Raw genomic sequence first — 18,550 nt, forward strand, 5'->3', positions numbered from 1 at the left:
TTAATTTTTTTACAGAATTAGTAAGACTATAGATATATATTACTTTTCAAACACACTAATACATGAAACTAACAAAATAAAGAATTTTTTATTATTATTACCATCACCATTAAGAATTCCTGTAACATTTACTACCGCCCTGCTGGCATACATTTGGTGGCATGGGTCTCCATTAATGCAAAGAGAACCCTAAGGCCCTCTCGATGACACCATGGCAGTCCTGCACTTTGTGATGAAGGGATTGGCTGAAGGATCTAGATCGCACCTAGCCTAACCTACACCGTCCGATCAGAGGAGATATATGGTTTCAATAACTTGGGGTTTCTGCCCTGCAGAATAATGCAAGGGCAATCGATGTCTGGGTCATTTTGTCACACTGAGAGGCTTGCAGCTGGGCTCTGCGACTGTGGGAAACCAGAATGGAGGACGGCAGTATGAAGCAACTTTCCCGCAAGAGCCAACTCCATAGCTACCAGGTAAAGCATGGAGGTGGATACAAACACCCAAAACCCAGCTGGTATTTTAAATTCTTCCCTTGTTTGACATTCTTTCCCAAATCAACTTACTTGACTATTGTGACAGGTAAAGCCATTGATATCTGGTGTCTTTGCCCCGGAAGAGCGTGTTTGGAAACCTCCTGTGAACAAGAGGTAATGGTTAATGTAATGGAAGTGTATTCATGCAAGTTTACCCCCCCAAAAACCCATAAAGACAGTGTTGTGCTCTTACAGTTGTGCCTCACCTCCCATCGTTCGGTATGTCTCATCTCAGGTAAGCACAATTCCTACACAAACACTTCGCTGTTAAATAATCACTTATGTGTGGTTGTCAGGGTTTAATCCTTGGCATTATATGGACTATAGGTATGCTATGGCTGTAATATGTGTATATTCAGAAGGGGTTCAGAGCGAGGCGACTCTCTAATCACAAATGTAAACTTCAATTTCAGGTTGGGCATTCCATCGGCTTGCACTGGTGATTTGTGTTTCACGCAACCAACCTCAATTAGCTAAGGGGTTGGTGTATTTCCTTGTGTTAAAATCTTTGTGTTTTCATCAGCTGGGATGATACAGATCTCCCCAAATTTGCGAATGTAGGTTGTGTAAATTGATGGTAAATGGTGGCACTGATTCATATTTGTGATACCAATTTTGCAGTATCGATGTTAAGGGTTTTATTGATGGTTTACATGCATATCATTTATTTGATGTTTTAATATATACATAACTACTATTTATCTGGTTCCAAATTCTCCCTGTATCATTTGTGAGGACTCGTGACTAGGGCTTCCTCTAATGTTTGGATTGGTTGGTTGTAAACCGGTATTGGGTTTTTGATTGTTCTCTCTCGAACATGAACAATATAGATTATTCTTGTTTTTGATTCTTTGTTAAAGCTCAGAACTGTTGTTCTTTTGATTAGATTTTCTTTTTAAGTAGATCAAGTTTGGCTTCGGTGGTTGGCTCACGGTGCTCAATCAAAACTTGAGCGAGAGCCATATGAACCCTCGTGGCTACTATGTTTAATATATAGTTCTGGTTAGAGCTCTGGTAATCTTTAAAATGAACAAAGCTAAAATAACTTCCTTTTTAGTGAATTTTCATTATCTCTGATATTTTGTATGTTTTCTATTGAGGTTAATCAGAATACAATTTATTAATTTCTATGGGTCGACCATGACTCCAGAATGCATATTAGGGTTCCAGTTACATAGTATGCTTTTAAAACTTTGGCAAGGAAATGTGTCTCTAGAAAATTAATATCAATATAGCTCTTTCTACTATAATATGTTCTTTCATTTATTGCTTTAAATAGTTGATGCACTTTTATTTTATAGTGGTTGAAAGTTCACTCTTATCTTTATCTCTCTTATGCATCGATGCCTGTAAATATCTAAATGTGATATAAATGTAACTAAAGACAAAAAATACCTACTAATTTTCAATGGCAAAATCTTACAAGAAATTAATTAGCATGATAATTGTTCACTACATAATAATAAACCAAATAATATTTTCCTAATAGTGAATACCAAGCAGAGAAATAATACTTGTCTCTTTTTCCTGCTTTAATTATAAACATGCACGTATTTCCTCTATGTGGAAGGCGTGAACACCTAGCCATGGATCAGGAAATTACATCCAGAATTACCCTCTGACCTCTTCCAACTCTTGTGAGTGAATAAAATAAGTTTGGTAACTTGGGCATCAAGACCTATGGTCCAGCCTCAGGTCTCATACCCTTTGACTGTTATTCACGATCCTTTTCCATGGGTAATCTGTCCAACTCAAGGAAATATATCCATAGCATAATCCTTGCTCTTCTTTTAATTTCCAACACCTCCAGGGTTCTCGTATTTCCCCTTTTGAGGGAAAAAGATGGGCAACTGCCTATAACTGTTTCAGGAGTTATTTATTAGATTTCTCTAGTTCTTTTACAAACTGCTTAAAATTTTAATTAATAATTAACAAAATATGTTTCAGCTTCTTAGCTTTAATTCTTTAACAATCCTGGTTAAAAAGAATAAAAATTAAAGGTATTAAGTAAAACTTGGCAATAAGTAAATGTTCGTGCATCATTGGGTGTTATAGATCTTTCCCCTTTAGAGGAACACCATCCCTGGTGTTCTTTTCGGGAAAATAGTGTCGGATAGGATTTCTGCATTATTTCCTCCTCTTCTCAAGTAGCTTCATCTGGGCCAAAGTGCTTGCACTGCACTTTAACCTCGGTGATGACTTGTTTTTGCAACATGGTTTCTCTCCGATCGAAGATACGAAGAGGCTCTGCCATAAATTCTCCCTCGGGTTCAACTTGCACAAATATAATATGCTGTTAGAAATTTTTCAACACAAGAAATCATAAGTTATCAATTTTTATTCTTTTATTACCTGTATATTCTACTAGTTAATAATATGCCAAGCGTCGTACACATATTTTTTTAACAAAGAGACATGAAAACGTTGTGTACTCCGATATGGCCTCGGAGTGCTAGCTTGTATGCTACTGGTCCAATCTGTTCCAAGATTTGAAATGGTCCAAAGTACCGGGGTGCTAATCTAGCACAACCCTTCCAATATAAGGTGCTTTTATGAGGTTTGACCTTCAAGTATACATGATCCCCCAATTGAAACTCATTATGACATCATTTCTTATCCGCATAAATTTTTTTCCTATCTTGGGTAGATTTTAAATTCTTACAAACCTTGTTAACCGTGTCTTACATTTCGGCTAAAATATTAGAACCTACTGTTAATTATTATCGGGGTTGTTCCATTTTTTGGATACCCTACACTTTCTCCCATATAATACTTCAAAAGGGCTCATGCCTAGTGAGTCATGATAAACATTATTGTAGGCAAACTCCACCAGGTGGAGGTAGTCCTCCCACTTATGTGGTTGTTGCATAACAAACATTCTCAACATGTCCTCTAGAACCTGATTTACCCTCTTTGTTTGGCCATCCGTCTGTGGATGCTAAGCCATGCTAAATTGAATCTGGGTACCCAACCTGGAAAAGAGTGTTTTTCAAAATGTGGATGTGAATTTTACATCCTTGTCAGAGATTACCACCCAGGGTATCCCGTGCAGCCTGAAGATTTCCATCATAAATATGTCTATGATCTCGATCATCTTGTAGATGGACTTTATGGGTATGAAATGAGTGGTTTTATTTCAGCTTGTCTGCCACTACCATGGTTAAGTCATGTTGCTTCTTACTACTAAGTAAACCGGTGATAAACTCTAGGGTGATCGTCTCCCATTTCGACTGAGGAATGTATAATGCTTGCAACAGACCAGTGGGATGCTAATGTTCTACCTTCACTAATTGGCACTCCAAGCATTTGGATCGATATTCAGCCACATCCTTCCTTAAAATTGGCCATAAATAACTCTTTCTAATCGCAGAAAATAGGTTTTGGTATCCTAGATGAGTGGCGTAAGGCTTCTTATGGAAATCATCCAATAATAATTGCTTGACATAATTCTGATAGGAATATATATTCTCTTTCTAAATATTAACATTTTGTCAAGATTAATACCATAATAAAACTTTTCCCCTTTATCCCAAGATTCTGAGGTTTATTGCTAAAGAAAGGCATATTCTACATCCTTGAGGGATGCTTCTCTGGTGAGATCTAGTAGGTTAGATCATACTTGACTATATTTCACTTCATAAATGTAATGTAATTTTCTGCTTAATGCATCGGCTACTTGATTCTCCTTCCCCTTAAGGTGCTTCATGTCAAAGTTGAATTTGCTCAAGAATGCGGTCCATCTAGCCTGTCGAGCATTCAAACTAGATTGGTTAAAGAAATTAGTAAGGCTTCTATGATCGATTAGCAGCAGAAATTTCTCCCCTATGAGGTAGTGTCACCACATTTTGAGTGCATGCACTACTGTTGTCAATTCGAGATCATAAGTAGAGTATCGTTGTTCATATTCTTTCAATTTGCATGATTCATAGGCTATCACTTTCCCCTCTTGAGTTAGTACCCCGCTGACACCCTCCTTGCTTGCATTCGTGCAAAACACAAAGGACTTTTCTAGATTTGCTACCTTTAGGATAGGGGCAGTAGTAAGTAGTTTTTTTAACTACTCAAAACTTTGTTGACATTCAGTCATCCATTGGAACATATGCCCCTTATCTGCAGAGAGGTCATAGGAAAGGCTATTTTCAAAAAACCTTTAATGAATTGACGGTAGTATCCAACTAGGCCCAAAAAGGATCTAATGTTAGCAACATTCTTCGGCGTGGCCCATGCCATAACAGTTTTGATCTTTTCTGGATCAACTACTATTCCTTTAGCCAATATCACATGACCCAGGTACTATATCTGACTTTTGAAAAAAATGCACTTGCTATACTTAGCATATAGCTAATTATCCCGCAAAATCTGCAATACTATTTTTAAATGCTTTTCATGCTCCTCCCAGTTTTTAGAATAAATCAGTATATCATCAATGAAAATCAGCACAAATTTATCTAAAAAGGCTGACAGATACTATGCATCAGACTCATAAAAGTAGCTGGAGCGTTAGTAAGGCCAAAAGGCAATACTATGAACTCGTAATGGTCGTAACGAGTTCGAAATGCAATTTTGCAAATATCTTCTTCCTTTATCCTTATCTGGTGGTAGCCAGACCTCAGGTCAATTTTTGAGAATACACTTGCTCCCTGCACTTGGTCAAATATATCGTAAATGCGTGGTAAGGGATATTTATTTTTGACAGTCAGTATATGTAACTGACAATAATCAATGCATAACCTCAAGGTTTTGTCCTTCTTTCGCACAAATAGCACGGAGGCTCCCCAAGGGGATACACTAGAGTGAATGTATCCTTTATACAAAAGTTGTTGATGTTGCATTTTGAGTTCTATTAGCTTAGGGATACTCATGCAGTAAAGAGATCTTTAAATAGGGGTTGCTCTCGGTATCAATTCAATGGTGAAATCAATGTCACACTTGGTTGGCAATCTAGGAATGGATTCAGGAAACACATCACTAAAGTCCTCGATTATATGAATATCTTCCAGGGAAGTCATTTACTCTTTGAATTGGTATATCCTACTTGGACAACATAAACTTGACAACCCTTCCTAATACATATTCCCAAATAGTTGGCAAAAATACGGTGTAGCTTAATATTTTTTAAGATCCCTTGTATTTCTTTTCTTTTTCCTGATTCCATAAGATAACTTACATATTTCTTTTACAATCGACTAGGCACCAATGCCCTTCCAACCAATCCATCCTTATTAGTACATCATAGGAGCCTAAAGGGAGCACATTAAGGTCAACATGGTTTTATTGTCATGAAACTATTATAGGATAGTGTTATGTTTTCACAGTTACTCTTGTTTTTGTCCTTGTGGCTAGTTGGACTAACCAAGGTTTCTTAAACCTGTTGCTTTGTAGCTGGCATTTCTCTACCACTTTAGGACTTATATAGCTTAAGCTAGCACCTGGATCAAATAAAACAGAAATTGGCTAATCAGTAATCATACCTTCACATTCGATCATGGTGGGCTTGTATTCTGCTTAATGATCATCTAGAGCAATGTTAATTCTGGGCATGCTCCTTGCTACATCTACGACTGTGGAGGCCTCTTGCATATTTGGAAGTTGTTTTGTTTTGGCTCTCTATGGGAAATTTATGTAGTAATGGGATTCTCAAAATCCCCAACATTGCAGCGGTTGTTTTGGTTGCTAGTCATTTATAGGTTTATTGACTCCCTCCGACTTTTTATTCTTGAGTATGCTCTAACTTTTGACTAGTTCCTTGGAAATTTGTTGAATGTACTTTTTTTGTATATTATTTCCATTAGCGTCCTTTATCTGTCTAATTGGAGGTAAATTCCTTCCTTTTCTGCTTATTGCCTCTTTTGACCCTTCATTCTTCTGTCTCATTTGTTGGTAACAGATGTGGGCTTTTCGAAATCCACTGTCCTCGGATAGTCAAATTCTAATTTTTTCTTCATAAAATTGGGTAGACTACTAATAAATCATTGAATCTTGGATTTTTCTTCTTTCATATATGGAACATATTGTAATAGGGAAGGAAATCACTTTACGTATTCATCCATGGTCAGGGTTCCCAACCTTATTTCATGGAATTCCTTTGCCATTTCATCATAGCACCGCTCCATAAGATACTTATCCTTGAAATTCTTTTGAAATTTCTACCACGTAACTTGTTCCTCATCATTTTTTCTCATAGTTATGATTTCCTCCTACCAAAGGGTGGCCTTACCCCGTATTTGATAAACTTCTCACTAAGATTTCAGTTTTTCAGTGTAGTCATAAATTTGAAAGTACTTACTCATGTCGAGTAACCAAGTTTCAGCTGCTTCCTCAGATTCTCCTTCAAAGAGTGTCGTCTTTATCTTTTTAAACTCACCTTGTAATTCCATTTTATGCTTCTTAGTTTTACGCTGGTTAGAAACGTTATCTGAATGTTCTTCCTCATCCTTTCTGTGGGCTTCGAATGACTCTGCATTATCTTCACCATGGTGGGCTATTGGATTCCTTTCCCTTTCCTATCCGTTGGGATCTGGTCCTCGTTCATTTTGTCAGTTGGACAAAATTTTTAGGATTCTTTGTTATTCCTGCCTCAGTAATTTGTTTTCTATCCTTAGATTGGTCATCTATGCACTTAATTTTTGAACTAATTCTAGTAGAGCAACATTGGCTTGGTAAGACTCCTCTCCTAGCTATATACATATGTCTGGGTTGGTCCCTACATACATTGCATCTTGCTGGTTCAATGTTATGGAACTACTCTACATTTCTTCTTTTTTGTTGCAGATCTTTGTCTCTATGTTCACATTCACACTTACTCAATTATTTACGACATATTTATATACAATTTTTTTTTCTTCATATCTATATGTCCATATTGATCTGAGAAGTCTTAGTGTATGAACCTGTTGCTTTGATACCATTTGTAACACAACACAAAACTAACCAAAAAAATTATTATTACCATCACCCTTAATAATTTCACCGAGGTGCTTTGGTTAGTTGGTGGTTAAAATTAAGAAACCCAAGTGTACAGACATTCCTGTAGCATTTACTCCCTCTGTGCTAGCATACATTTGGCGGCATGGGTCTCCATTAATACGGAGAGAACCTCAAGGCCCTCTCGCTAAAACCATGGCAGTCCTGCATTTAGTAATGAAGGGACTGGCTGAAGGATCTGGACTGCACCTAGCCTAACCTACACTGTAGGATCAGAGGAGATCTATGGTTTCAATAAATTGGGGGGTTTTCCCTATGGAATAACACAATTCCAATCAATGCATGGGTCATTTGGTCACATCAAGAGGATTGCAGCTTGGATATGCAACTATGCGCAACTGGAATGATGGATGGCAGTATGAAGCAACTTTCCTGTAAGAGCCAACTCCTTCGGTTCCCAGGTAAAGCATGGAGGTTGATAGAAACACCCAAAACCCACTTGGTGTTTTAAATTCTTCCCTTGTTTAACATTCATTCCCAAATCAGCTTACTCAACAATTGTGACAGGTAAATCCATTGATATCTGGTGTCTTCACCCTAGAAGAGTGTGCCTGGAAACCTTCGGTGAACAAGAGGTAATGGTTCATGTAATGGAAGTGTATTCATGCAAGTTAACCCTACCAAAAACCCAGAAAGACAGTGTCGTGCTCTTATAGTTGTATCATGCCTCCCATCGTTTGGTATATCTCATCTTAGATAAGCACAATTCCTACACAAACACTTCGTTGCTAAATACTCACTTACACATCGTTGTCAAGGTTTAATCCTTGGCATTCTATGGATTGCAGGTATGTTCTAGCTGCAGTATGTGTATTTTCGGGAGGGTTTTTGGAGAGAGGCCACTCTCTCAGCAGAAATGTTAACTTTAATTTCAGGTCGGTTGTTCCTCTGGCTTGCACTCGTGATTTTTGTTTTAGGCAATGAGCCTCAATTAGCCGAGGGGTTGGTGTATTTGCTTGTGTTGAAATCTTTGGGTTTTCATCAACTGGGATGGTACGACTCTCCCTGAATTTGCAATTGTAGTTGTTGTAAATTGATGGGCAATGGTTGAACTAATTCATATTTGTGATACCAATTCTGTAGTATCAATGTTAAGGGTTTTATTGATGGTTGACATGTATATCATTTATTTGATGTTTTAATATATACATAAGTTCTATTTATCTGGTTCCAAATTCTCCCTATATCATTTATGAGGACTCGTGAAAAGGGCTTCCTCTAATTTTCGGATTAGTCGTCTATAAACCAGTATTAGGTTTTTGATTGTTCACTGTCAAACATGAACAATATAGATTATTCATGTTTTTGATTCTCTATTAAAGCTCAAAACTGTTGTTCTTTTGATTAGATGTTCTTTTTAAGTAGATGAAGTTTGGCTTGGGTGGTTGGCTCACGGGGTTCATCCAGAACTTGACCAAGATCCATACGAATCCTCATGGCTACTATGTTTAATATACAACTCTTGTTAGAGCTCCAGTAATCTTTAAAATAAACAATGCTAAAATAAAATCCTTTTTAGTGAGTTTTCATTATCTCTGATATTTTATATGTTTTCTGTTGATGTTAATTAGAATACAATTTATTAATTTCTGTGGGTCACCATGACCCCACAATGCATATTAGGATTCTAGTTACATAGTATGCTTTTAAAACTTTAGCAAGGCAATATGTCTCTAGAAAATTAACATGGATATAACTCTTTCTACTATAATCTATTCTTTCATTTATTTCTTTAAATAACTGATGCATTTTTATTTTATAGTGGTTGAAAGTTCACTATTATCATTATCTCTCTTATGCATCGATGTCTGCAAATATCTGAATGTGCTAGAAATGTAACAAAAGATAGAACATACCTATTAATTTTCAATGACAAAGTCTTACGAGTAATTAATTAGCATGATAACTTTCACTACATAATAATAAACCAAGTAATCTTTTCCTACTATTGAATAACAAGCATAGAAATACTACTTATTTGTTTTTCCTGCATTAATTTTAAACATGCACGTATTTCCTCTGTCTGGAAGGCCTCACCACTGAGTCACGGATTTGGAAATTACGTCAAGAATTCCCCTTCGAGCTCTTCCAACTCCTGTCAGTGAATAAAATCAATATGGTACCTTAGGCATCAGGACCTATGGTCTAGCATCAAGTCTCATACCCTTCGACTATTATTCGCGATCCTTTCCCACTAGCTAATCCATCTAGCTCAAGGAAATCTATCCACGGCATAGTCGTTGCTCTTCTTTTTTTTCCAACTCGTCCAGGGTTGTCATTTCCGCTTTTGAGAGAAAATATCGGAAATTTCTTGTAACTGTTTCAGGAGTTATTTAACTGATTTCTCTTGTTCTTTTACAAAATGCTCAAAACTTTTAATTAATAATTAAAAAAATATGTTGTTGCTTCTTATCCTTAATTCTTTAACAATCCAGGTTAAACTAAATAAAAATTAAAAGTACTAAGTAAAACTTGGTAATAAGTAAATGTTGGTGCATCAATGGGTATTACAACTCCCTCCCCTTGAGAGGAACACTATCCCTAATGTCTTTTTCAGGAAAGCAGTGTTGGATAGGCTGTCTCCATTGTTTCTTGCTCTTCCCAAGTAGCCTCATTTGGGCCAAAGTGCTTCCATTGCACTTTAACTTGGGCAATGGCTCATTTCCGTAAGATGTTTTCTCTCCAATCGAGTATACGAAGAGGCTTTGCCAGAAATTCTCCTTTGAGTTCGACCTACACATAAAATCTACTGTCTGAAATTTTTAAAAACAACAATTCATAAATTATTGATTTTTATTCTTTTATTACTTGTATATTGTCCCAGTTAATGATATGCCAAGGGTCATACACACATTCTTTTAACAAAGAGACATGAAAAACATTGTGGACTTGCATATGGCCTAGGAGCACTAGCTTGTATGCTACTGGTCCAATCCGTACCAAGATTTGAAATGGTCCACAGTAACGGGGTGCTAATTTAGCATAACCCTTCCACTATAAGGCAATTTTCCAGGTTTCGACTTTCAGGTATACATGATCCCCCAACTGAAACTCCTTATGAGATCTTTCCTTATATGCATAAATATTTCGCCTATCCTAGGCGGCTTTTGAATTCTTATAGACCTTTTTAACTGTCTTCCATTACGGATAACATATCAAGACCCAGTGTTAATCTATTATCGAGGTTGTTCCAATCTGTGGATACCCTGGACTTTCTTCCATATAATACTTCAAAAGGGCTCATGCCTAGTGAGTCGTGATAACCATTGTTGTAGGAAAACTCCACTAGGTGGAGGTAGTCCTCCCACTTATGCAGAATTCTCAACATGTCCTCCAGAACCTGATTTACCCTCTCTATTTGGCCATCCTTCTGTGGATGGTAAGCCATACTAAATTGAATATTGGTACCCAACCTAGAGAAGAGGGTTTTCCAAAATGTGGATGTGAATTTTACATCCATGTCAGAGATTACCACCCAAGGTATCTCATGCATCCTGAAGATTTCCCTCATAAATATATTTGCGATCTCCACCGTCTTCTAGGTGGACTTTACAGGTATGAAATGAGCAGTTTTTCTCAGCTTGTCCAACACTACCATGATTGAGTCATGTTACTTCTTAGTACGAGGTAACCCGGTGATAAATTCTAGGGTGCTCATCTCCCGTTTCCACTCAGGAATGGGTATTTGTTGCAACAGACTAGCGAGATGATGATGTTCTTCCTTCACCAATGGCCACTCCAAGAATTTGGATAGATATTCAGCCACATCCTTCCTTAAACCATGCCATAAATAACTCTTTCTGATGGCAAAAAATAGTTTCTGGTATCCTGGGTGAGCGGCGTAAGGCTTCCTATGGAACTCATCGAATAATAATTGTTGGACAGAATTCATGAAAGACAATGCATTAATATGCAAATTGATGGGAATCTTGCCTTGTGAATGATATATGGTGAAATGGATTTAGGTGAAGTGGAAACCTAAGGGTTAAATTGAGCTATGATTAGGAGCCAAGATAGTCAACTTCTGTAATCTAGAGGACATGAATAGGGCCTTTGAAAATGACCCTTACTTCTTTAGTAATGTTGGGTTATTTATGTGGTTCTTGGAAGGCTTTTATAATCTGAGAAAGAATAATTTTTGACATCCTTATTTTGGGTTCGGTTGTTCTAGCTATCAGAGGATTTTTGGATACCAAATATTCTTGAGGGTATTGGCAATGATATAAGTGAGTTTCTGAAAAAATCCAAAGTTACAAAGAAGCATTGATACACCTACTACATAATAATTCTCATATATATGAATGATCTGGGAAATCGTCTTCAGTGATGTTAAATAAAATTTCATAAAGTGCATGAAAATAGCATAAATGCAACACCCATGGATAAGTAATACAAAAGAAGACAATATAGACAATGCACCAAAATTTGATAAGAGTTCATTGATAATGTGTGTGGTACATCTTTGGGCCCAACATCAAATTGGAGAGGCCTCTTTATTATCTCAAAAATATAGTGGCAAAATGTATGGCAAAATACATGGGAATACTTCACTTGTAGGGATAACCCATAAATCTACTTCTCAGTTCCTAGTTCTAACTGCACATGAAGATTCCTTCAGAAATTTCAAGAACAGTGACTATAAACTTGAAAAGTTTTTGAAACTGTCACCTCCTCATTGAATTTCATGCCACAAAAAATAAGAATATACTATGAAACCACTGAAATTATCTAGAATATGCTCCAAAACCTACCTAGAATCTACCTCCAGATCTATGTTCATTTGGGCATGGGTCAACTCTCAACCTGTGTTTCGAGCGCTGATACACTTGACCTCCACTCTCCATCCATCATGGGTGTAGTACTTATGTGAATATGGTCTTTATAGTATATGGTCGATGGACATACCTAGGCCCATGGTCAAGTGTACTGGTTTTCATCGACATTATAAGAATTCTGGTTTGCAGGTCTCCTAGGGTCAAACTCGGTGCCCCCTTTCCTGTTTATTTAATATGTAACATTATTGTTATAATTTTTTTTCACATATTCTATGCATAGTGAATGGTATTTGTGCCCTGTTGTCCCATTTCCGTCGAGGATGGTGGTTCGAACATCAACCCTTACAACAATATTTTTAAATAGGGTAAACCCATCTATCCAACCGCGAGTTTCCATGTGTCACTTGTAGAGTGGTCCACCTTATTACTGGCCAAATTCCATGTGGGGATGCTTGTAGGTTGCCACATGTTACCTCTGAGTGGTACCATGTGGTCTTTTCTAGTGGTGCCCCATAGCACTGTTAGTGCCCCATCTTTTCTTATTTCCACAAAATTTTAGAAGAAAATAAGTTTATCATACAAACTCAATTTGAGGTGTCATTCACACTATTGGAATCATATCAATGAGTTATACAACTTCATGCTATTTTTGCCAAGATATGAGGAATTTAAATATTGATTTATTTTATTTTTTTTATCTTGGATTGATGAATGTATCCAAACCACTTCCATAATCAATTTGAAATGACTATCATGACAAGATTTGGTCTCAACCACTAGACTACGAGCACGTGTCACTCAAGTGCTACTGATGCTATGAATGTGGCCACCTAATCGGGGATTTCCCAATTCTGAAAAATGAGATGCAAGAGAATCTATGAGGGTTGATCTATAAGGATTTTATAAATTTTATAGCAAAAGAAAAAAACCTTAATACCCAATCACAACATCCATGATACAAGACCCACTCAACATTAGAAGAGAAACCACAACATTTGACTCAAAAAAAAAAAAAGGAGATCTGAATGGCGAATCAATTCTCGGCAATTACGGACATAGAGGAGAACATTGTGTTATTGAAAAAAATCATGGAAGTTCAATCCAATGGAGGCATCCCTTGAGATAAGCCCACCCTCAAACAAAATTTCCTAGAATCCCCATTAAAGATATAAGAGATAAAATAACTTGCTATGGATGCAGAGATGGTGATGGATACAACGTATAATTAGGAACCCCTTACGAAAGAATAATTTTTAATGATGTATATCATCAAACAATGGGCTAGAAAGGAGTCATATAGTATCCCAAATGAATAGAAGATTCAATACTACCAAATTTATCTATAATGTCAAAGACACCTTTAGGAATGAGAGGGGGAAATTAAAACAATAATTGATTATTTTGAGAGATCTTCCTACAAAATCAAAGGTAAGGAGAAGATCATCAAGGAGAGAAATAAAAATGTTAAGAAAACTACTAAGGAATCCATTCAAAAAGTGGGGGAGTTCCTCATTAACACAGGGTAGGTCATTTCAAATCCAACATGTTTTCTCCCTTCTCAACCTCTTCTCAATGAAAATAATAACCTGGAATATATGGGGCCTCAACATCATGGATAAACAAAGGCACTTTTGAGAAATGATATCAAGATAAAATATTACAATTGTTATTCTAAAGGAAACAAGAGTGTCTAGTGAAAAAATCAATTATCTTATTGATCATTGTTAGAAACGTTGCAAGTTCATGGAACTAGATTGAAAAGGTAGTGCAAAGGGTCTTGTGGTTGTTTTGGACCCTAACACGGTCCTTTACAAAGGATGTATTATGTTCCTTTTCATATTGTTTAAAAAATTTCAATAAGTGGGGTGAAAGAAATAGTTTGTTAACAATGGTCAATCGAATTCCTATTCTAGCAAAAAAAAAGCTACATTTTTTACCCATATACATGCAATTAGAAATTTTCATAGTGAAAAGTTTTAGATTGTAGGAGGATACTTCAACCTCATTAACAAAAAAAGGAAAAGAATGGTGGATTTAGAAAACTAGATCAAGAGGCTCATTTATTTATGGAGCCTATGTAAATATATGGGGGTCCCAAATGTGTATAACTATAATGGAGTTTTCATATGGAATAACTGTAGAGGTGGGAGACACCAAGTGGCTAGTATAGTAGATCATTTCCCGATCTCAGAACAATTACTGGCAAAATACATCTTCATATAAGTAATTAATAGTCCCTACTTAGAATCCAATCACTGACCTATCTGGTTGGATTTTGATATGAACATAACGCCAAGAAATCATGCTTTCATATTCTAAATCTTTTGATCTATGATCGAAATTCTTGATTGAGGTTAAGGATTGGTGGAAATGAATCAATATTTAAGGGAAAAACAAAATTTATGCCTTTCAATTGAAGCTAAAGGTTCTCAAACTAAAATTAAAAAACTAGAATAAATAAGAGTTTAAACAATATTTTTTGATAAGAAATCATTGGATCCACACATTCAAGAGATCCAACAAAAAGTTCTCTAGGAAGGCCACTAAGATTATTTAATTTTGGAAGAGGGACAACTATTTCATAGAATAGAACAAAGGTGCAAGAAAGGGGAGATAATTCAAAGAGAAAAGTCATCAATCCAATGGCTAAGGGAGGGGAGAACAACCCAAAGTTCTTTCATAAAGCTATGATCAAGCATTATCACCATAACCAAATATTCTAACTCACAGCCAAGGGAGACATCAACCCCTACAATATGAGGAGTTAAAATAGGAATTGGTATCATACTAACTGTATATACTCTTTAGCAATGTCCTTGACATGCATGATGTAATCTCATGGATAGCAACCCATATTCCCCAACTAATCAATCATGAATATTGATGCCTTAATGTGAGAGATTTCATATTGTATGTTTGAATAACTGGTGAAGGCTATGCCCATTAATAAGGAAAATGGACTGGAAAAAATCACAATAGATTTCTTTAAATCATGCCAGTCCTTCATTAGAGAAGAAGTGTTAGTTTTTATAGCATCAGAGGTGTTGTAGGCTGAAAAATTTGTGGAGATGATAAAACCATGGAGTTCTTCATAACCCAAAAATCGTTTCTAAAAATTCCACCTAGAAGTTTCTCAGTTAGATTATTACCCTAGTCTTTTAATGTTTTCTAAGCTTAAAATTAGGAAACTGGTTACTAATGAGTGTTAATTGAGATAGGGTGTGAATCATATAGAACGTCACATGAATTGACTGATAAATAATCTTAGCCAACATTTAATACTGGTCGTTGGAGGTCCAATAAAAAATTATAAGAAGAAGTCGATGGGTAGATGGAGAACGCACATAAAGATTGATTTCCTCGGGTAGTTTGATTTTCTAGCAGTAGTAGCAGGAAGAGTCCAACAAAGAAGGGAAGGATAGATAGAGAGGGATAGGGACAGTGAGTTCGGATGAACTTTTTTGAGATCCGAAGAGTCAACAATAGAAGGGAAGTATTTGCCAGAGGAGCTGCGCATAGATAGTAGAGATAACTTTAGAGGGACATTGATTTTGCTGAAGGGAAGAGAAATTTAGCTTTTGCTAGTCTAGAAATTCTCCAAGAGGCCAAGGGAATTTCTCGCGGAGGCAGAGTCAGCCAGGATAACATTCTTTCTTGCAGTTTCTGCCTTAGCGAGTTGGGATTTACATAAGCACTGTGTAAAGGCTCACACAAAGGTCGTATGACTGGCTAGTTTGGTTAGTTTATGGAGTAGGATCAGGCATGGTGTTGAGATATGTTCCTCAAAGATATTTTGGCAAGTTTATTTTGATGCTTGGATTCCTATTTCAACATTCATAGATTGTACTCAAATTTTACTGTTTCTTAGTAATAAAAACCCTCAGTTGTTGCACTAGTTTTCCCAATTTGCATGTTTCTGGAGACATTTTTTGAAAAATAAGTGTCTCATATTTTTGTTTTTCTGTGCCTATATTTTATCAGTTTCCATTTTATCTTATTAAAAAATTAATTTGGTGAAAATTGCAATTGTGAATTATTCATTGTCTGTGTGGGAAAAAATTGATTTGGTGAATATTGTCCAGTTGTTGCAATAGTTAAAATTTTCACATGGTATCAAGGCAAGGTTCATCAGATCAATGTATCGAAGATGAAGGGGGATAAAATCATTTTTCAAAGGGAGAAACAACACAATTTCTCTAGGGTCTGCACAGGGTCTATCTAGGCAATGTGAGTGGCAGAGAAAAATTTTGATTTTTCAATTGTAGAGTGGAAGGAATAGTTTGAATTACTCAGAGCAAGAGTCTACCAGGTAGAGGTAGAGCTGAGTAGTAATTCCAAGTAGTAGTGCAGTAGAATCGTTGAGCATATTTGAGCAAAAGAGGAAGAGAAATACCTAACATAGATATAATTATCTAGTTACAGATTAGCAGGAGTTGTGAGGAAAAATTCTCACTCCAAAAGGGCATGCATGTAGAATAACCAACAGTTAAGCAGTGGGAAAGAGGGATATTTTTAAGTAGATTCGAGATGGCCACATTTGGGCTTACAGATCAGGATAGGTTGGAATGTGCCTCTAATTATGTCATTTAGAAGGCTAGGATGTCCTTCATTTTGGATGAGTATGGCCTAGTACGTAGATAATGTGGTGGGAATACCCCTTGATGTTCATCAGCATAAGGAGTATAGGAAAGAAATGGTGAAGGAAAAGTGAATGATCTTGGATGGAGTCCAATATAGTCTCACATATATTAGGAAAGAACACTACCAAGGATATGTGGGATGCTCTCTCCCAACTATATCAGAGTTATTTTGAGTAGTGAATGATGTTTCTCCAAAAGAAGCATAGAAGCATTAGGATGTAGAAGGGTGAAGGCATAGATCTCGTCCTCTCCAAAATTCAGGAGCTCTGAGATCCTCTTGTTGTCATTAGGGAGGCACCTCAACCAATAGACCTTGTATGATTTCCACTGAATAATCCTTGAGAGGAGTGACATGTATTTTTATAAACTATTTTGGGCAGAGACACACTTCCTGGGTCAAACAGGATACATTTCAATCTAAAATAGGAGGAATTGAGGCATGCTCTAGTAAAGAGAACCATCAGCGAAAGTAGAAGAAAAGTCATGAAGGGTAAGAAGGAAGAGGAGAATGTGGCCCTAGCATTGAAGGGTCCCAGTAGGGGACAAGGGGGAAATAAGAAGAAGGACCTATATAAGGTCAAATGCTTCAGGTGTGGTGAACTTGGCCATTATAGTACCCAGTGTCCTGTCAGGAAGAAGGAAAAAGTGGAGAAGTAGGACTAGGCTGAAGCATCTAAAGACATAGACAAGTTTTCCTCTAGGATGGAGGAATATTTTTCCATGTTTGCAGCTATACCTCTAGGAGTGAGGTGGGACGATATGGAGATATAGTGCAAAAGTTGTAGATGTTGGGCAGGTTCCATTGAGGTGTCCTCTTCATGGATCATCACCTTGCCATAGGGTCCCCTAATATTTATTAGAAAGATGGATCAGTATGAGTGATGCAATTAGATTCTAAGGTGACAATTATAGAATAGTAGCGATCAGGTGTTGAGGAGTGCAGTGTAGTGTTGACAACATAGAAGAAAGCTCATTAGTAGAGTCATCATAAACATAGATTCCCTTGTGGAAAGTGAAGAGCTAATAGTAATCAAGTTTTAGGAGAGTGATGCAACATGCATCGTTGATTCAGTTTTTAGGATGCTTCTCAGTTGCATTAGCTATAGTAGCAGCAACAACATATGAGAGGGAGTTGTAGTGTAGATACTGAGTTGGCATCAACACCATAGTGTCAGTGGTAGCAGAAATGCATCATCATAGTTACAAAATAATTGATGGATAGTGGCAGGAATTCAGAGTGCCTAGACGTCAACAACGTGACATAAGGTGATACATAGACAAGGTGTTGTTACAGTGGTGCAACACTAGAACATTTTCCTTGCTAAGATGAATTGTTTGTTTTTGTAGCATTAGAGGTGTTCTAGTCTCAAAAATTTGTGGAGAGGATAAAACATAGGATTTATCCATAAACCAAAAATCGTTTATGGAAATTCCACCTAGAAGTGTCTCAATTAGATTATTAGCTTATTTTTTTAATGTTTCCCAAGTATAAACTTAGGAAAACTAGTTAATTAATCAAAATTAATTGAAATAGGGTGTGAATCATATATAAACTCATATAGATCGAATGGGAAATAATATTAGCCAATGATTAGCATTTAATCATTGAAGGTCC

General features: G+C 36.6%; 1 protein-coding gene across 5 annotated transcripts; it reads left to right on the top strand.

Moving 5' to 3' along the window:
• Nucleotides 1-219: 219 nt before the first annotated feature.
• Nucleotides 220-1,270, top strand: LOC149208774 (uncharacterized). Of its 5 annotated transcripts, none has more exons than XM_089394141.1 (4): nucleotides 220-489; nucleotides 583-650; nucleotides 732-771; nucleotides 864-1,270. In XM_089394141.1, exons 1-4 carry the CDS (start codon nucleotides 484-486, stop codon nucleotides 1,011-1,013), a joined length of 264 nt encoding a protein of 87 aa, XP_089250267.1. In that variant the 5' UTR covers nucleotides 220-483; the 3' UTR covers nucleotides 1,014-1,270. The 5 variants fall into 5 exon arrangements, with proteins under 5 accessions (XP_089250267.1, XP_089250264.1, XP_089250268.1 ...); XM_089394138.1 differs by having other exon boundaries at nucleotides 220-476; XM_089394142.1 differs by having other exon boundaries at nucleotides 220-476; nucleotides 950-1,270.
• The last annotated feature ends 17,280 nt before the right edge of the window (nucleotides 1,271-18,550 follow it).

Source organism: Pinus tabuliformis, chromosome 1_2, assembly GCF_031772625.1.
Source record: "Pinus tabuliformis cultivar Carrire ecotype Pingquan chromosome 1_2, CPIR1, whole genome shotgun sequence".
Classification (NCBI taxonomy): domain Eukaryota; kingdom Viridiplantae; phylum Streptophyta; class Pinopsida; order Pinales; family Pinaceae; genus Pinus; species Pinus tabuliformis.